The 18,687-nt window shown below is 42.0% G+C and overlaps 1 protein-coding gene across 1 annotated transcript in view; it reads right to left on the bottom strand.

Moving 5' to 3' along the window:
* Positions 1-18,687, bottom strand: part of LOC126272072 (actin-related protein 8) — a 169,406-nt gene that overhangs the window by 126,340 nt on the left and 24,379 nt on the right. Inside the window, exon 4 of the mRNA XM_049974618.1 lies at positions 10,430-10,603. Coding sequence (XP_049830575.1) covers positions 10,430-10,603 — 174 coding nt within the window. The remainder of the gene's footprint in view (positions 1-10,429; positions 10,604-18,687) is intronic.

Below are 18,687 nucleotides of genomic sequence, written 5' to 3'. Positions count from 1 at the left end.
GAGACAAATTACATAAGTTCAGTAAATGATCAACAGTAGAGCTATTTTTGAAATGCTTTTTAAAACTGGGAAAAATAGTAAGTTAAAATAAGAGAGTTAAGTGATTCTGATTAAGAGCTGAAATGAATAGCTAACTGACATGACAAAATTATGACACAACAGTTTGTGGAACGTGATGTTGAATAAGGAAAGTTTTAAAAGTTTTAAATTTACAGTATACGGTAGATCTATTTGGAATTCTTTTCATGTTATTTTGTTCTTCCACTAATGAGCCTACATGGGCAGGATACAAAAAAGCCTGCCAAGGCAATAATTTGTATAATAACAATTAGTGCTAATTCAAAAGTATTTATAATGTTGCAAGAGTTGAAGAGAATCATTTAAACACCAGGTAGCCAAGGCAGCCACTGTAGGACAATGCATTCTTTTGACTAGCAAAGAAAAACTAAAAGGGAGGGGAGGGGGGCGGGTTGTCTCCTGTCAACTTTACTCACAAGGCCCCAAATCCCTTAAGCAGAACAACTCAACAAGAGAAAATAAATACTAAATAAGGAGATATTAATGTAATCTCTTTTTATGGCTCTAAGGGTTTTGTTTGGAAATAGTATCACAGCTGGAGCATGTCACAGATGGTAAACTGAAGTTAGAAAAGGTACAGCTGATGACGGGTATACATTTCCACGTGGGTAATTGTCTGATAGAAGTTGCCCACTCCAACTATCAGTTTTAAGGATAAGAGGACAACACAGACCTTCAAAGTCTGTGTGAAATTCGATTAGCTTCATTAGTTCATATACACTACCTTGCATGAATTCAACATACAGAGGGAGGTGGTGAGTGTCTATTTACTATGGAAAAGTATAATAATTAGTAGAGGTATAGCACTGCAAGGGTAATAGAAATTTAGTGATTTTTATGACACTATGATTGAGACTATTAAGACAACAAACAAACTTTTTTTACAAAAGAAACAGTACACATGAACAAAAATGTAAAGTGTTACAAGATGAAGCACCTATCAGATATTAATCAAAATTTGTGGAAATGCTCATCACATAACATGTATTAAATTATTCAACTTTCATTCCATTGGAACTGATGTCTATCACCAACCAACACCAATATTTGGTGTGAACTTCCCCTCCCAAAGGTACAAATACTTGCTTATATTTGTTTTGGTATGGAAGAAAATAGTCTCAAAATTTTTTGCTCTGCCTGAAACACATGCTGTGTCAGTTCTTGAAGACTGATGCTTGGATGTATTAAAGCATATGTCTTCCCACAGCATCCCACAGAGGTCCTATAGGAGGTAAATCAAGAGATCGGACAAGCCAGTCTAGGACCCACACATTTCTCATGGCATTCACACTGTATTATGCCATTTGGTATCCAAACCATGAAGAAAATTACAACTGGGTTTACCATTCTCGCCACATATTGGCAAGTGTTCAGCCTCCCTTCACCAATTACTGTATCAGTCCCCACACACCCCAGATTCAAGGAGTTGCAGGTGTACGGTCTCAGGAACTGCCATTTCTTGACCCTTTTCACCAGAAAATCTATCATGAATTGGCCCAATTTGACAGCAACAAACACAATCAAAACCCACTGCTGAATATCATAGAATATCACTCCATGTCCCAATACTCTACTCTACCTTTGTTGTCTGTGGTACTGTGTCAGCAGTAAAACAACACATGTCAGTTCAAGATCTCAATCCATATTCCCGTAATCTGTTGCCGATGATTCACTGTAACACTGTGTAACCTCTGCTTGGATGTCACTTGTCATCCATCTAACTGTCATGGCCCAGTTGAATGGTTCTACAATCTTCTCATGATGTGGTCCTTCTGGAAGAACTCATGCTTACTCTTTATGTCACACAGTTGTCCTGAATGCATCTCATCATCACTCATTCTGCAGTCACCCTAGTGCCACTTGTCTGTGTGGTCTATCAGTATTATGTTCCCGTGTCTCTCAGGCTATGGATCTGACCTTTCTAAAAGCCCAGAGGAAATGTTAAGCTGCACAGCACATGCTATCGGAACCCATTGTTGTGCCCTCTACTTGGGAAGTTCCAGTTATATTAAACACACCCAACAGCTATCATTTACCCACATCATTCTTCATCTGTAGGTACAGTTTTTTTCTGTACCATACTCACATAAGAACAAAATTTCATTCAACATGTTCCATAGGCATGGCAATACTGGAGAATCTTCGGTGTGATCTGACAGGTTCGTTTAGCAAAAGTGTGTGTGTGTGTGTGTGTGTGTGTGTGTGTGTGTGTGTTTGAGGTTTACGGGCGCTAAACAGCGTGGTCATCAGCGCCCAAACGCATAGAAACAGGAACACATGCGGTGAAGGGACGAAGACGGACACCGAACAAGGAGAACGGCTAAAAGACACAGGCCTGACGCAGTTCCAAATGCTCACATACAGAGGCAAAACAAGAGGAGAAGAAACACACTAAAAAAGGAAAGGAAACACAAGGAAAAGAGAACAGATACCGAAGGGAAACAAGGAGGTAATCGTGACTGGCGGACCTCTTACCTAAAACCTGGGTGAGCCAGTCACCCAGCAGCACAATAAAACCCTCTCCCTAAAATCCGAGGCAACAGATTGGACAGGACACAAAACCGTAAGACCTTAACCACAGTCGCTGCATCGTCTTGCAAAATAGAGGGCAAATCCGGTGGCAAAGAAACAACCGCCCTCTGGTCAGAGAATAAAAGACAGTCAAGTAAAATGTGGCGGACAGTAATCTGGACGCCACAAGCACTGCAGATTGGGGGGTCCTCCCGCCGGAGTAAAAAACCATGCATTAAGGGACTGTGCCCAATGCGGAGGCGAGTGAGGAGAACCTCATCCCGCCTGTATGACTGGTAGGACGTACGCCATGGTCGCGTAGTCGCCTTTACCAGACGCAGCTTATTGTCAGAAACTGCCAGCCACTCCTCTTCCCATTGATGCATAACACGAAAACGCAAAAGGGAGGTTACAGCATGGAGGGGGACGGCACATTCAACAACGTGAGGGAGGGAACATGCATCTTTGGCAGCCACATCCGCCAGTTCGTTTCCCCTAATACCCACGTGCCCCGGCACCCAGCAGAAAGAAACCTCTTTCCCCTGTCGTTGCAGGTGGAGTAGGGCATCATGGATGTTCTGGACGACCGTATCCGCTGGGTATAAGTGTTGCATGGTCTGAAGGGCACTCAGGGAGTCAGAGCAGACGAGGAACTTAAGACTGGGAACACATCTCATCTGCTCCAATGCCCGCAAGATTGCAAACAATTCGGCATCGAGGATGGTAAACGCCGCAGGAAGCTGTAACTTGACGACTCGATCAGGGAAAACAACAGCACAACCAACAGAGTCCCCCTGTTTAGAGCCATCTGTGAATACAGGTACATGGTCTGGATGCTGGTTTAAAATATCGTAAAATAAGGAGGTAAAAACAAACGCTGGAGTGCAGTTCCTCCGGTTCTCCGACAAGTCTAGAAGGATGCTGGGCCTCTGGAGCAACCAGGGAGGCAGGCGAGTAAAACCTTGTCTTTGGGGGGCCACACGCTCCACACCAAGGGACTCAAGCAAATGCTTGGCACGAATCCCAAATGGTCTCGTTGCCCTGGGACGACTGGAAAAGAGACATTCCATAGGCGGTCGGGCAACGGTAGGGTACGCAGGGGAGGTAGGACAGGCAAGGAAATTACACACCCGTCGCACCATGAGGAGTTTCCGCCGGATGGCGAGCGGCGGTTCCCCTGCCTCAGCACACAGGCTGGGGATGGGACTGGTACGGAAGGCACCAGTGGCCAGCCTGATACCCTCATGGTGTACTGCGTCAAGGATCTTCAGATACGAAGGCCTTGCTGACCCATACACGGTGCAAGCATAGTCAAGACGCGATCGGACGAAAGCCCTATAAAACTGCAGCAGACGCACCCGATCTGCTCCCCAGGACCGATGGCTCAGACACTTCAAAATATTCAGTGCCTTCAGGGCCCGCACCTTGAGGTCTTTAAGGTGAGGCAACCACGACAACTTGGAATCAAAAGTGAGACCCAGGAACCTCACAGTGTCTCTAAAAGGAAGAACGATGTCCCTCAGACGCAATTCAGGGGAGGTAAAAAGACGCCGAGAACGATTAAAATGAACACACACAGATTTGTCTGCAGAAAAGGTAAAAGCCGTCTTTGCAGTCCATGCCTCTAAGCGCTTTATCGTAAGCTGCAACTGCCGACTAGCAGTGACAAGACTGGAGGAAGAACAGAAAACAGCAAAATCGTCCACAAACAAGGAGCATTGGGCAGGACTCCGGATAGTGGACGTGATACTGTTAATAGCGACGGCAAAGAGGGTGACACTTAAAACGCTGCCCTGAGGAACACCATTCTCCTGCACGTACAGATCCGATAGCACATTACCAACCCGATACCGAAAGAGGCGGTGAGAAAGAAAGGACCGAATGAAGATGGGGAGACGGCCACGAAAGCCCCACTCATGGAGTTGATTGAGGATAAGGCGGCGCCAAGTAGTGTCATACGCCTTATTAATGTCAAAGAAGACCCCTAGACAATGCTGGTTACGTAGAAAGGCCTGCTGGATGGCGGCCTCAATCAGGGTCATGTTGTCTATAGTGGAACGACATCTCCGAAAGCCACACTGAGAAGGGCTAAGGAACTGCCTGGTCTCGAGCAGCCAAACCAGGCGGCAGTTGACCATGCGTTCCAACGTCTTCCCAACACAGCTCGTCAAAGCAATACTCCGATAACTACTGGGATGCGTTCGGTCCTTCCCTGGTTTGAGGATGGGAATCAAAATCGCCTCCCTCCACGAGTCAGAGTACGTGCCGGATAACCATATCATATTGAAACAGTTCAGGAGAACTTCCTTGGATGGCAGCAACAGGTGCCGCAGCATGCTGTACCGGATTTGATCATGACCAGGCGCAGTATCATGAGCCACAGACAACGCAGAATCCAGTTCCCACATTGTGAAGGGGCAGTTATAGGGTTCAGAATTTAGAGACCGGAAGTCCAAGTGACCCCTTTCGATGGCAGTGCGGTAGCGGCAGAAATCTGGATCACAGTTAATAGTGGCGGTAGAGTCTGCACAAAATGCATGGCCAGTGTCTGGGCAATGTCTCTCGGCGCCGTGAGGAGACATCCCTGATGCAGCAATGCCGTGACAGGGAGCTGGCTGAGTTTCCCGGAAATCCTCATGATGGCTTCCCATACTTTCGTAGAACTAGTGGAGCGAGAGATGGAGTTCAAGAACGATTGCCATGACCGTCGTTTGCTCTCTTTAATCACTCGCCACGCTCTGGCCCTTGCTACCCGAAAGGCCGCAAGATTGTCAGCTGAGGGACGGCACTTGAAGCAGCGCACTGCTGCACGGCGGGCGCGGATGGCTGCGAGGCACTCAGTGGTTCACCACGGGACAGGACGCCTCTAGGGATGACCGGATGACCGTGGGATTGACAATTCAGCAGCATGGGAGATCACGGCTGTAACATGGTCTACCCATTCGTAGACGCTGGCACGGCGTTCCAAAACAGCCAGTTAGCTGAAAAGTGTCCAGTCAGCTTTGCAGAGGTGCCACCGGGGCGGCACTGGTAATGCCACAGCCTCATCCAGGAGGCGAATCCAAAGGGGGAAGTGGTCACTAGAATGGAGGTCAGCTGCAGCCTCCCACAGAGCAGAATCCGCGAGTGCTGGAGAGCAAAAGGAAAGGTCAATAGCCGATGACGACCCGGAAGCAGTACAGAAATGAGTGGGAGCACCAGAGTTGAGGAGGCACAGTTCTTCAGATATCATGACGCTTTCCAAAATGCGACCCCTGGGGCAAGTAGTTGGAGAGCCCCATAAGACATTATGAGCGTTGAAGTCCCCCAGAAGAAGAAATGGGCGGGGGAGTTGGCTAATAAGGTCCGTGAGAGCCTCAGAGTCTATCGCATCCGGAGGTGGTAAATAAACTGAACAGACTGTGAGCCTCCGACCCACAAGAATGTCAACTGCAACTGCTTGCAAGTCGGTGACGAGAGGGAGCTCAGATGAGGGGTGCATGTCACGGACAAAAACCGCAACACCACCCTTTGCCCTTTGCCCCGTCAGATCATCTTTTCGATATACGGTATAGCCCCGTAAAGAAGGAGAATCAGTGGCCCGAAAATGTGTCTCTTGGAGACATAAGCACAAGGGGCACTCTCGTATAAGGAGTTGTAATTCGGCCACATGCGTCCTGAACCCATTCAGGTTCCACTGTAATATGGGAGCCAGTGATCAGGGTGGCTGAACTTTCATCCTGCCTCTGTGCTTTGGAGGAGAGACCGTACTGGCCGGAGATTTATTCCTGGGGCAAGAAGATCGCCCCCGGTCGACATCAATGTCCATAAGTTCCGATGACGACCCACGGGAGATGTCAGACAGTACGATGGCCTCGTCATCGGACCGACGCTGACTAGTCTCCTCAGGTGGCAGAACCTTCATCTTCTGAGGCTTTGTCTTGGGGGGCTTGGAATGCAGAGCCTTGTCAACAGTTGGAGGTTGACTCGCCTGGGCAGAAGGCGCCATATGGGGAGAGGCAGGAAGTACCTCATTGTCAGCAACCACGGCCTTGTCCGATGTAGCGGGGAGAGCCGCAGATTGCAAAACAACCGCAGCAGCACAAGTGCACTGGCAAGTGCAGGTATTAGTGCTAACACTAGCAACCTCCGTTTGCGTAGCAACAGTGGCCAGTTGTACCGGTTTTTTGAGAGCGGAAGCGAAAGATGTTGAAAACACAGGAGGTTGCATGGCCTTAAAGAGCTTCTTGGCCTCACCATAGGGGATGCGCTTAGATGTTTTAATCTCCTGTACCTTCCGTTCTTCGAGATAGATGGGGCAGATCCGGCTCCAGACAGGGTGACTCCCAGAGCAATTCACGCACTTCACAGGCGATGAACAATCGGCTCCGTCATGGGCAGGCTGACCACATTTACCACAAGTGGCTATCCCATTGCACCCCAACGTAGTATGCCCAAAGCGCTGACATTTAAAACAGCGCATTAGGTTGGGGAAATATGGCCGTACGGGCAAACGTAAGAACCCCGCTTTAACATGCTCTGGGAGTCTCGGGCAACTGAATGTGAGAATACACGAGTCAGATTTGACAAGGTCCCCATTGACTCGTTTCATAATATGCTGCACGTCAACAATTCCTTCGTCAGCCCACTCAGATTTTAACACGTCTATGGGGATATCCACCAAGTCCCTACTTGTCACAACACCCTTACTATAATTCAAAGTGGAGTGGAGCTCGGTCTCGACAGCATACTCTCCTAGACAGGTTGCTTTCCGAAGGGCAGCGACTTGACGGGAACTAGAAGTTTCAACTAACAGAGTCCCATTGCGCAGTCTCTTTACAGATTTCAGTGTTCCTGCAATTCCCTCAAGACCCTTGTGGATGTAAAAGGGAGAAACCCTCTCAAAGCTACCCTCCTTCCTTTTAATAATCAAAAACACATTCTGATTATCAGCATGTGCTCCGTTACTACATTCTGTTAAATCTCTAGCAACACCAGGCACTGGAGGACTCGCAGCGCGTAGCCGCTTTTTGATGGGGTGTGTTTTCCTACCAGCGGCCCATCCAAGCCACTGGTAGGGGGAAATGTAGAGGTCGAAGGGTCCATTGCGGTCCCACGAGCAGCTATTGAACTAAAAGTCCACTCAGACAGAGCCCCGCGTGCCTGAGTAAGCCTTATACAACTGGGGTACGGCAGGTGCCCCAGAGGTTGCCCGCTGGCGACTGTTCCACCCCAACAGCCATGCATCTTCTAGGCGCGGAGCACACCGAAAGATTGAGGGGTTTTTATAGAGGTTGGCCTTCCTCGCAATCCAGGCGGTCAAGCCAAGATTACCATTCCCCGCAGCACACAACATTTCACCGCCACACCGTACGGTGGTCGCTGAAGCATGTCCGGGGGTTACGGTGACAGGACACTGGTGGCGCAGACCAGTCCCCAGCTCAGGACTCTGGGGTCGCCAAGCCCGTACTCAGCAAGTGAATGCTGAGCCCCTGGGGGAAGCAAAAGTGTAAAAGTAGATTTATTAAGTATATAATTTTCTCACTAAGCGAAAATGTACAAATAAAAAAATGTAAATATCGTGTGACTAGGGCCTCCCGTTAGGTAGACCGTTCACTGGGTGTAAGTCTTTCGATTTGATGACACTCCGGCAACTTGAGCGTCGATAAGGATGAAATGATGATGATTAGGACAACACAACAACCAGTCCCTGAACGGAGAAAATCTCAGACCCAGCCAGGAATCAACACAACTGTCACACAATGTAAACATGGAATATTATTACGACCAATGCTATGTCATGCTTTCTGCTTCACTTGTTCATTCTACTCTCATTTCACCAAAGGGTTGCCATAATGGAATTGTGAGAACTGTAACAAGAGCAGGCATTAAAATGTTTCAGTTTTAAATTATTTATTTATTTATTTATTATCTTACCATAACATAGTCAACTTATCAACACCAATTTTATTATTGTCTGGCAGGTGTTATTTAGAAGTATATTCAAACAGCAACTGTGAAATTATCACCACTGATATAATTAAGGAATCTACTATTCACAGGCAGTATTGGAAAGATACAAAGTATCAACTGTTATTGTCATGGTCTACAGTCCAAAGACTAGTTTGATGCTGCTCACCCTGCTACTCTATCCCATGCAAGCCTCATCTCTCAATAACTACTGCAATATACATCCTTCTCAATCTGCTTACTGTATTCACATCCTGGTCTCCCTCTACAATTTTTACCTTCCCCCCCAAACACACACACTTTCCTACAATGCTAAATTGGTGACCACTTGATGTAGTGTCCTATCAATCGATCTCTTCTTTTAGTCAAGTTGGGCATAAATTTCTCGTTTCCTCAATTCTATTCAGTACCTCCTCATCAGTTACATGATCTACCCATCTAATCTTCAACATTCTTCTGTAGCACCACAGCTCAAAAGCTTCTACTCTCTTCTTGTCCAAACTGTTTATCATCCACATTTCACTTCCATACATCACTACACTCCAGACAAATACCTTCAGAAAAGCCTGCTTAACACTTAAGTCTATATTTGATGTCAACAAATTTCTCTTCTTCAGAAACACTTATCTTGCCATTGCCAGTCTACATTTTATATCCTCCCTAATTTGAGCATCATCAATTATTTTGCTGACAAATAGCAAAACCTATCTACTACTTTGAGTGCCTTGTTGCTAATCTAATTCCCTCAGCCTCATCTGATTTAATTTGACTACATTCCGTTATCCTTGTCTTGCTTTTGCTGATTTCCACATTACATTACCCTTGCAAGACAATGTCCATTCTGTTCAACTGCTCTTCCAAGTCTTTTTCTGTGTCTGACAGAATTACAATGTCACTGTCAGACCTCAAGGTTATTATTTCTTCTCCCTGAACTTCAAAGCCTCCTCCAAATTTTTCTTTCATTTCCCTTACTGCTTGCTCAATATACAAACTAAATAACATTAGGGACAGTCTATGACCCTGGCCCTCTGCCTTCTAAACTACTGCTTCCCTTTCATGTCCCTCAACTGCCATCTGGTTTCTATACAAGTTGTAATAGCCTTTTGCTCCTTTTTTTACCTCTACTACCTTCAGAATTTCAAAGAGAGTATTCCAGTCAAAGTTGTCAAAAACTTTCTCTGAGACTACAACTGCTATAAAAGTAGGTTTGCCTTTCCTTGGCCTTTCTTCTAAGATAAGTCATAGGGTTAGTATTGCCTTGCATGCTCCTACATTTCTCTGAAACCCACGTTGATCTTCCCCCACATCAGCTTCTACCAGTTTTTCCATTCTTCTGTAAAGAATTTGTGTCAGTGCTTTCCAACCATGACTTATTAAACTAATAGTTCAGTATTTTTCACATCTGTCAGCAACTGCTTTCTTTCGAATTGGAATTGTTATACTTTTCTTGGAGTCTGAAAGTATTTTGCCTCTCTCATACATCTTGCGCACCAGATGTAAGAGGTTTGTCATGGTTGGCTGTCCCAAGGCAATTTGTAAATCTACTACAGTAGCCTTGTTTCAACTTAAGGCTTTCAGTGCTCTGTCACATTCTTCTCGCAGTACCATATTTCCCATTTCATCTATGTCCTCTTCCATTTTTATAAAACTACCTTCAAGTTCCTCTCCCTAGGAGAGACCCTCTACATACTCCTTCCACATTTCAGCTTCCCCTTCTTTGCTTAGTACTGGTTTACCATCTGAGTTCTTGATATTCACACAGGTACAGCTGATTCTCTTTTCTTTCTCCAAAAGTCTCTTTAATATTCCTGTAGGTGGGGTGGGGAGTATCAATTACAGTAAATAATACAATATATGTTTCCAATGTAATGGAAAATATCATCTCACTTACTCGTAAATCCTTAAGTGGGATATCTAATCTGTTTTTAATTATCCAACTCCAAATTGTCTCCAGGTCTGCTAAGACACCACTCATTGAACCACCAGGACCAGCATGAATATTTAGATCACCACGTCTGTAGGGGAAGTGAATATTGTAATCCAAATTTGGATTTATGTGCATTACCTGAAAACAATGTAAATGTACTTATAAAAATACATGGAAAGGAATCAAAAAAGTTGACAGCACATGAGCTTGTTTAATAAAGCAAAAATCTCTACAAAATTAAATTCAAATATATTTAAAATATCAAAACGTAACTAATGGAAATGACAATTCTTATCAATTAAACTGTCAGAAATAATATACAGTGAAACAGGCATTAAAAGTTTGTCTATTCTATCAAATATTTTCAAGCCAGTACAACTGCAACAAAATTAGACTATCCATAAACAGAGGTCACATACAACACATATGTAAAAGTACTGTTTATTTACTTTTGTAGAAGATGTAAAAATGTTTTAAAAATCTGATTTGGATATAATTCTGGTTGTCTACTATTGAAGACACAACAAAACACACATTCATTATGTGCAAAGGAAACTTGTATCTGTCATGGTTACAGAAGTGCTTTGTGCTACTGTCCTCACACTGTTTGTTTTTTTAACGCTTTCTGTTTTCGATTCATTCACTCATTCATTCATTGTGTTTCACAGATACCACCAAGAAGGAAGATCTTCACAGATGTGGAACAACTCAAAGTACGCATTAACAAAAGACAATCAAATCATACAATCTCAAACTGTACAATGCATAAACAATAAACTACCACTATTCAACTTAATGCAGTTGATGGTTGTATCAGCTAAATGTAAGTAGATTAGAGAGAAATCCGTTGTTTTAAAATAAGTTGCTGCTTCCTCAGGTGCATTAAGCAACTGCTCTTGATCTTAAAGTTGTAACTTAATATTCACTTGATTAACATTGGTATGTTTCAAAAAAATATTATCTAGACTTGTAACAACAGAAGCCTGTTTACACAACATTATTACGTGTCATGTAGCTGTACAATGAATACTTCTGCTTTTCATGTAGTGAACCAGAATCTAAACAAACAGATAATTTGAAGGAAAGTGGATAATGGAGTATATTTTCTTTATAACTGGTACTTCCTTCTCATCAGCTTCTCTTCCAATCTTCCTTTTTGTGGGTTAACATTGTCTTCTATTGTCTTTCTTGTCTTGTTGCCAAAAGAAAGTAATTACAAAAGATAACAAAAACAACTGTCACATATTAAATGCCCTATTGTTCATGTTGTGGTAGTAAATTATGCATTATAGGCAAGTTAAAATATATGTTTACTAACACAGCCAAGAAAAGCTGACAACTATAAATCTGTCATTTTTTTAAATGCCACACTGGAAACTAATCCAGATACTCATGAGGAGCACCATACCAAGGAGCATGTATCTGGATCCACAAAATATACATATCACACGAATATAACCAACTAATGTGCCATATATACAATAGATGCTTCAAACAACCAGTTTCAAAAATGGGAAATAAACATGCTTATTGGTCATTTTTGTTACGGCATAAAGTCAAGCGCCAGCATACCAGTCAGGAAAGAAAGAGAGGAGATGGCTGTGAGAAGAAGTCAGCCAATCGCATGCTGACTGGACCTCCCTCCAGGACAACAATGCGACAGCAGCAGCCCCTATGAAGTGGACGTAAGCACTGCAACCGACTGGCGGTGCCCCAGTTCAATAGCAGCTTCAAAATTAGTCACTTGTATAGCAGTGTCAACTCAATTCACTTCATTTATACCCTCTATGTACCACATACACGAAATTTTTTATGCTGCAGAAGATTTATTATTTCATATGTCACCATTTGCTTGTGACATATCTGTGTAACTGCAAAAATTAAGTAATGTATCTCTTCTTTTTCTAATAAAACTCATTATTACAATTTGTTTGAATGTTTGTCTAGCAAACCGAGTAAGCAGGCTTCCTAGATACCACAGTTTTAATCTGTAACAAAAGTATAAAACTGTTGCAGAGCTAAAAAAGTGACTATTATCAGAAACGTATTTAACAATTTTTTGCAGAAACATCCTCCAGGCTGTGGCTAAGCCATGTCTCCACAATATCCTTTCTTTCAGAAGTGCTAGTTCTGCAAGGTTCACAGGAGAGCTTCTGTAAAGCTTGGAAGGTAGGAGACGAGATACTGGCAGAAATAAAGCTGTGAGGACGCGGCGTGAGGCATGCTTGGGTAGCTCAGATGGTAGCACTTGCCCGCAAAAGGCAAATGTCCCGAGTTCGAGTCTTGGTCTGGCTCATAGTTTTATTGTAAATGTTACTCCTCTCGTATTTTTTTAAAAGACTTTACCATCGACAATAGTAGTGATAACAACAAAGGAGGGAGGGGGAGATTTCAAGTTCCAGCACATTTTAATCTGTGAAGCAGGAGTGTTAGCAGCTATGTGGGAATGTGTCTTGTACAAAAATTAGCAGGTAGACCAAGTAAGAGGAATGAGGACTTCTCATACACTGATGAACTACTGATAACAGAGATATAAAGTCTGTAATATTAACTGTCATCAGCAACAGTGCTGAACTACGTTCTTTTCAATAATATTCACAATAGTTCTGCACTTCACTTTCTTCAATTCCATGGTCTCTGCAACAGGAAAGTAACTTTAATACATTCTTGGAAGAGTGTTTCGCATATTTTAACTAGCAACTGGCAGCAGTTTATTCACATAATTCCACCTCTACTGACCACGATAAATGCCTAACAAAAGCCAGCAGTGTAAAAATACAATTAAATAATCTCTATGAAATATTAAGAAATACAAAGGATTCTCCTATTTCCCCTCCATAGACACTGGGCATTTGCATTAACTATCAATTATTGTTCTTGAATTAAATGACAGTCATCTGGTTCATTAAAGAAGTGTTTTATGCTCTGATATGGTGGTCTATTTTGTTGTTTAAGCACTGTGCTATCATCAGTTATTATTCATTGTGTTCTGTAGAGACCATCAAAAAGGAGAACATTTAAGGTGTTGAACAAGTCAAGGTAAGTAACAAAATACAAGGAAATGGTAGAAACTTTATTGTATACTATATTAACAATAAACTATCACTAATACTATTCATGTTTATGTCAGCTAAATTTAATCAAGTAAATTTCGAAAGAGCTGCCGCCTATTCAGTTACACTTAATATGTTGCTGCTGTTAGCTTCATATTTACTTGATTGAAATCAAAACTTCCCTGAGTAATACTCGACAACATTCATAAATACTCAGTCCTACTTGCAGTACGTTAGTATTTGTCATGTAGATTTACAATAAACACTGTGAGTTGCCACACAGAAAACATAGTTTTTCATCCTTGCATCTTTATATTCAGGCAATTGTATCAAAAAGTGGATAATGAATATGTTTTTAATTTTCTTCCGAAAAGGTAGGTATTTACAATTTCATACTGTATGTTAGATGGGAACGTGAATATTTGCCCGTCAGAGTACAGAACTGCAGTTTTTTGCACTGTACTGCATTGTGAACATCACAATGCAGAAGAAACTAATATTTATTGTCAGCAACAAAAGGCATTAATGTATTATGAAGTGAGAGTAATAATTCCAAGATCCCCAAAATGGCATCTGCTACCTATATGATTATCTACTTTATACAGTATTTCTGTTGATCATGTCTGCTCAAAAAACATGTATGTGCACTATCCCAGAAGATAATTCTGTAAGACAACAAGAGGGAAAATATGCAAAACAATGAAACATCCCCATTTTTAGGTCAACAGAATGAGAGATGCTTCTAAAGAAAAACCTGCTGAACTGAGTCTCTTGATAAATTTATCTATGTACTGACTCCATTTTAATGTGCTATTCAACTAGACCCTCAAGAAATTTTATACTGTCTTTCATTTAGTGCGTGAGCATTTCTAGGTCCGGTGAAGGCTACATCACTGGAAAGTACAGGATGAAATAACAACAGTAATACAAAAAGGGTAAGATTGCTACCCACCCATACAGAGAAAATATTGAGTTGCACACAGGCACAATGAAAAGAATGCTACACACTGAAGGTTTTGAACAATAGGCCTTATTACAAAATAGAGAAAACACACACACACACACACACACACACACACACACACACACACACACACACCTGTTACCACCGTCTCTGGCTGCTAAGGCCAGTACAGCTTATTATTTATTAATATTTACTGATACAGAACTATCTATCTCTACCGGCACAGCAAACCACAAAAAACTCAAGGAATTCAGAATGTTCATCAGTAGCAATTTTCAGCGCAACAAAATATTACGTATCCAGCAGATAAGGTGGAATTTGGGTCCAGCAACACTTCGTACACTTAATCAATGAAATCATGTCCACTGGAACATATTCTTCTACTCCAGGCATCAACAGCAGACTTTCGAAACCAGCACACTTGGTGTATTTCAGAGACGGAAAAATGGTGTTAAGAACACAAAAAACTCTCTGTAACTGGAGGCTTAATTAACTGTAAAGTGGAGAAAACCATATCCACGAAGTGTTGCACAGTACTGATAATATGGCATTCTTGACAATACCAACAATGAAGCTCTTATAATTACACAACAATCATGAGCAACTGAACTTCACTGAATTAAGAGTGCCTAGCTAGTAGCTGTTTTCATCCTAATGATGGCATGACAGGGTTCCCTCAATGCATCCAGTCAGGTCTCATTCCATGTGCGTAAAATTTAAGCTTCATAGTACAAGGGGCAGTCAAATGAAAATGAGACAGATGGAAAAATGTAAGCAGACTGTTTATTATTTCAAAAGTAAAATGCATAACTGTTATCCCACTGTGAGACAAGACAGAAAATTCCTTTACAGAAAAATGAATTCCTTTCTTCAGGGCTCCAAAAATAAGTAAATTGCATGGAGAGAGATTGGGACTGTATGGAGGATGTGTAAGTGCTTACCAACAAAACTTCTGCAAGATACTCAAAACATCCTTGGCAACATGCAGGCCCATGTACACTGCAGAAGTTTTGCTGGGAAGCCCTTTCACATCCTCCATACAGTCCCGATCTCATCCCGTATGGTTTCCATGTTTTTGAAGCCCTCAAGACAGTCATCTGTGGTTGTTGATTTGCTTCGGATGAAGAGGTGCGTGTTTGGGTACAATTGTAGTTTCACTGGCAACTGCACACATGAAGGCACTGACTATTTTGTCCCATAGTGGAATAAATGTATTGACAGTTATGGTGATTGCATCTGAAATAATAAACAGTTTATTAACTTTTTTCCATCTGTCTCATTTTCATTTGACTGCCATTCACGTAAATGGAAGGGGGTTCCTCGAACTTAATAATCAGAAAAATCTTGAAAAAAAAAAAGTCAGCAACTTTGCAAAATATTATTCCCAAAAAAACTAAACTCCATGCGAACAGGCCATGGAGGACCAACGGTACTGACCAGCCTCCGCCCACAAGCATCACCGGATGACGATATGGAGGGGCATGTGGTCAGCGCACCGCTCTCCTGGCTGTATGTCAGCTCACGAGACCTGCATGAAGCCATTTATTATCTAGTTACAGGTTGTTTACTTCAGTTTCCTTAACCAAAAGTGTTCTCATTTGAATAAAACTGATCAGGTGGTGTGACAGGTCAGTGGCCCCAAGGCAGGTAAAAAGAGGGCAGAGCAAGTCAAGCCTTTCTGTTCACGACCCAATCTGGACAACTCTGTTAATCTTCGCTTTTGAGAGATAGTAGCACATGTAGGAAGTATGATGTCTCTATCTTCAATTTGTTTATAGCAAATGTTTGCTCAGGTATTACTTATATGAAATGAAGAAGTAAATTGCCAACGGTCATGCACACATTAATAGTTTTCTTTTGCAATTTGCAGGTGCGTAAATTAATTGTACACCAAACTGCCACACCAGCTGTGAAGGAAGTGATGATTTATTGGTAATTTGAATAACAACAACAAAAACAGATCCTGTATGTTCCTCATCACTGCATATGACAAAGTGTGATATTTTGCCCCTCTCTATATTTGGATTTCAGTATTTTTTCTAAGTTAAATAACAGGTTGTTGATCATGATATCCCTGTTGTAACTTTACAAAAATCACTCATGGTACCCATTTCTTGTTCTGTCGTTTTGGGTGTTTTTGATCCTAATTAGTTTTCTCAATCAAAAGTTAAAATGGTCAGTGCATTGAATTATGAAGCGGAACAGTCAGACTATAATATTATAAGGACACAAGTAGGATTTGATCACATTACAGAAATTATCAATAACGGGGTTGAGGAGCTTGTTTCTAATACACTGAGAGTATAGTTTATCATATCTGATCGACACTTTCCTTTCAACCAGTGCTGTAGTGGCAGTACTCTACACCTAGTTTCAAACTAAAAGTTTTGAACAGTCTGACTGAGGGGCATCAAGCTCATGGAGGATTCCAATAATTAATTTTCATATCATCATACATTTCTAGGGTATAAAAAAAAAAATTATAAAAATATTTTTTTTAAAATAAAATGATATGTCATCTTTAAATCATAAAAATCATAAATTTTTCCCATAACTTTATACATCAAATTACTAAAATTAAAAGACCAATATCAATAATTAATTTGAAATTAATAAAGTTATTGGTTATTCTGCTACTTCTGAACAGTACTTATTATAGATACAAAGAAAATGAAATTTTTAGGGGCTCACATTTTTTCTAAACCTAGGGGTCAAGAGCAACCCTAAGCCTTTTCCTACAGAGCCAAAATTACAAACAGTTAACTTTTTGTGCAATGGAACCAATCTGTAGGGCAGGAGGGGGTGTTACCAGAAAGAAAAGATTCCAACCTGAAGAATAAGAGCCATTCTAATGGCATGGATGTTACAATAAACTGAGCTGCCAAACAAACAGATGCACTTGGTCTGGCAGTAGGTTCCTGTGTATTTTGCCTGTGTAAGGCAATGGCAAACGTAACAATGGCCTCTTTTTATTCAAAGAAAACTTACCCCACAGAAGAATATCTTCTACACCTAATTGGATGGTGTCTCACTGGCAAGCAATATGCATTACTTAATGTGGTTTTCTGCTGTGCATATCTTGCCACTGGCAGTGCGTACCAAACGTAAAGCATCTCATCACCCCAGGTGACCTTTTCCATATATTGAGCGTCCGATGGTGTTGTGTCTATGCCCAAATTAATTCTTTGAATTAATCAATCAATGAATATGATCTGTTATATGCACTGACGAGAGGTACACATGTGGATCAATGGCTTCTGGCTCCCATAGGGAGTGGTAGTTCTCAAGGTTATGGATGCCCACCCAAGTTGTGGGGCAGCACTGACATGGAGAGTGGTTTGGTGCACTGTGGCCTTTCCACCATTGCTCCAATACATAATAGTTGATAGAAAACCCTCACAGCATGTTGCTGTCCGAGGTGGTTGACTCAGACCAGGGCCGGCCAAGGCAGGGTGTGTGGGCTGTGGGGCAGCCCGTCTGGGCTTTGCTCTGTCTTTCTCAGAAGTACCCAGGACATCACAATGTTTCATGTTGCAGTGTGGCATTTTTTGGTAGGTATGACACTCTTTACTTCAGCAGAATCATAATGTCAGTGCTGTTTATCCTTCACTATTTGTTTGTGCTATGAAGGACGTTCACAGGTCCAGTGGCGATTTGCACAAAATAGGCAGTCAAGTAATCAATCGTCACAAGCCTTTACAAATTAATGGGAATGATAGGAGGGATGAAAATTCTCATTATATATTATGCAGTTACAAAAGTGACAGGTACTGCACATTTGCTATGAAATGACATTACAATACCATGCAGAAGGAATTTAAAGATTTAGTTGGCAATGAAAGAGCCAAAATTTACAACAATCGATAGACAGGATTCGTTGTTCTCTACATCAAGAGGCACTCTGTGCTAAATTTGCAGGCATGGAACACATGAAGAAATTGGTGGTATGAACAGAAAATTTCTGAAGTCACACACATCATTCCACTGACGGCTGCTAAAGTTTTTGATGGAACTGAACAAAGAGTACTGTGAAATACATTGGTCAAGACAAGGGGCTTGCCTGCAATGATTTTTCAATTTAAAACTCACCATTGTTGAATTTATGAAGGCAGAAGGAATGTAGTAATGAAAATTAGAACCTCCTGAAAGGATTGCAGATGTCACATTTCAAGTGGAATTGAATACACATTTCCCACTGTAGGACA

This window comes from Schistocerca gregaria, chromosome 5 (genome assembly GCF_023897955.1).
Source record: "Schistocerca gregaria isolate iqSchGreg1 chromosome 5, iqSchGreg1.2, whole genome shotgun sequence".
Taxonomy (NCBI): domain Eukaryota; kingdom Metazoa; phylum Arthropoda; class Insecta; order Orthoptera; family Acrididae; genus Schistocerca; species Schistocerca gregaria.
The sequence above is the reverse complement of the archived record's forward strand: the minus strand, read 5'-3'. Positions and strand labels throughout refer to the sequence as shown.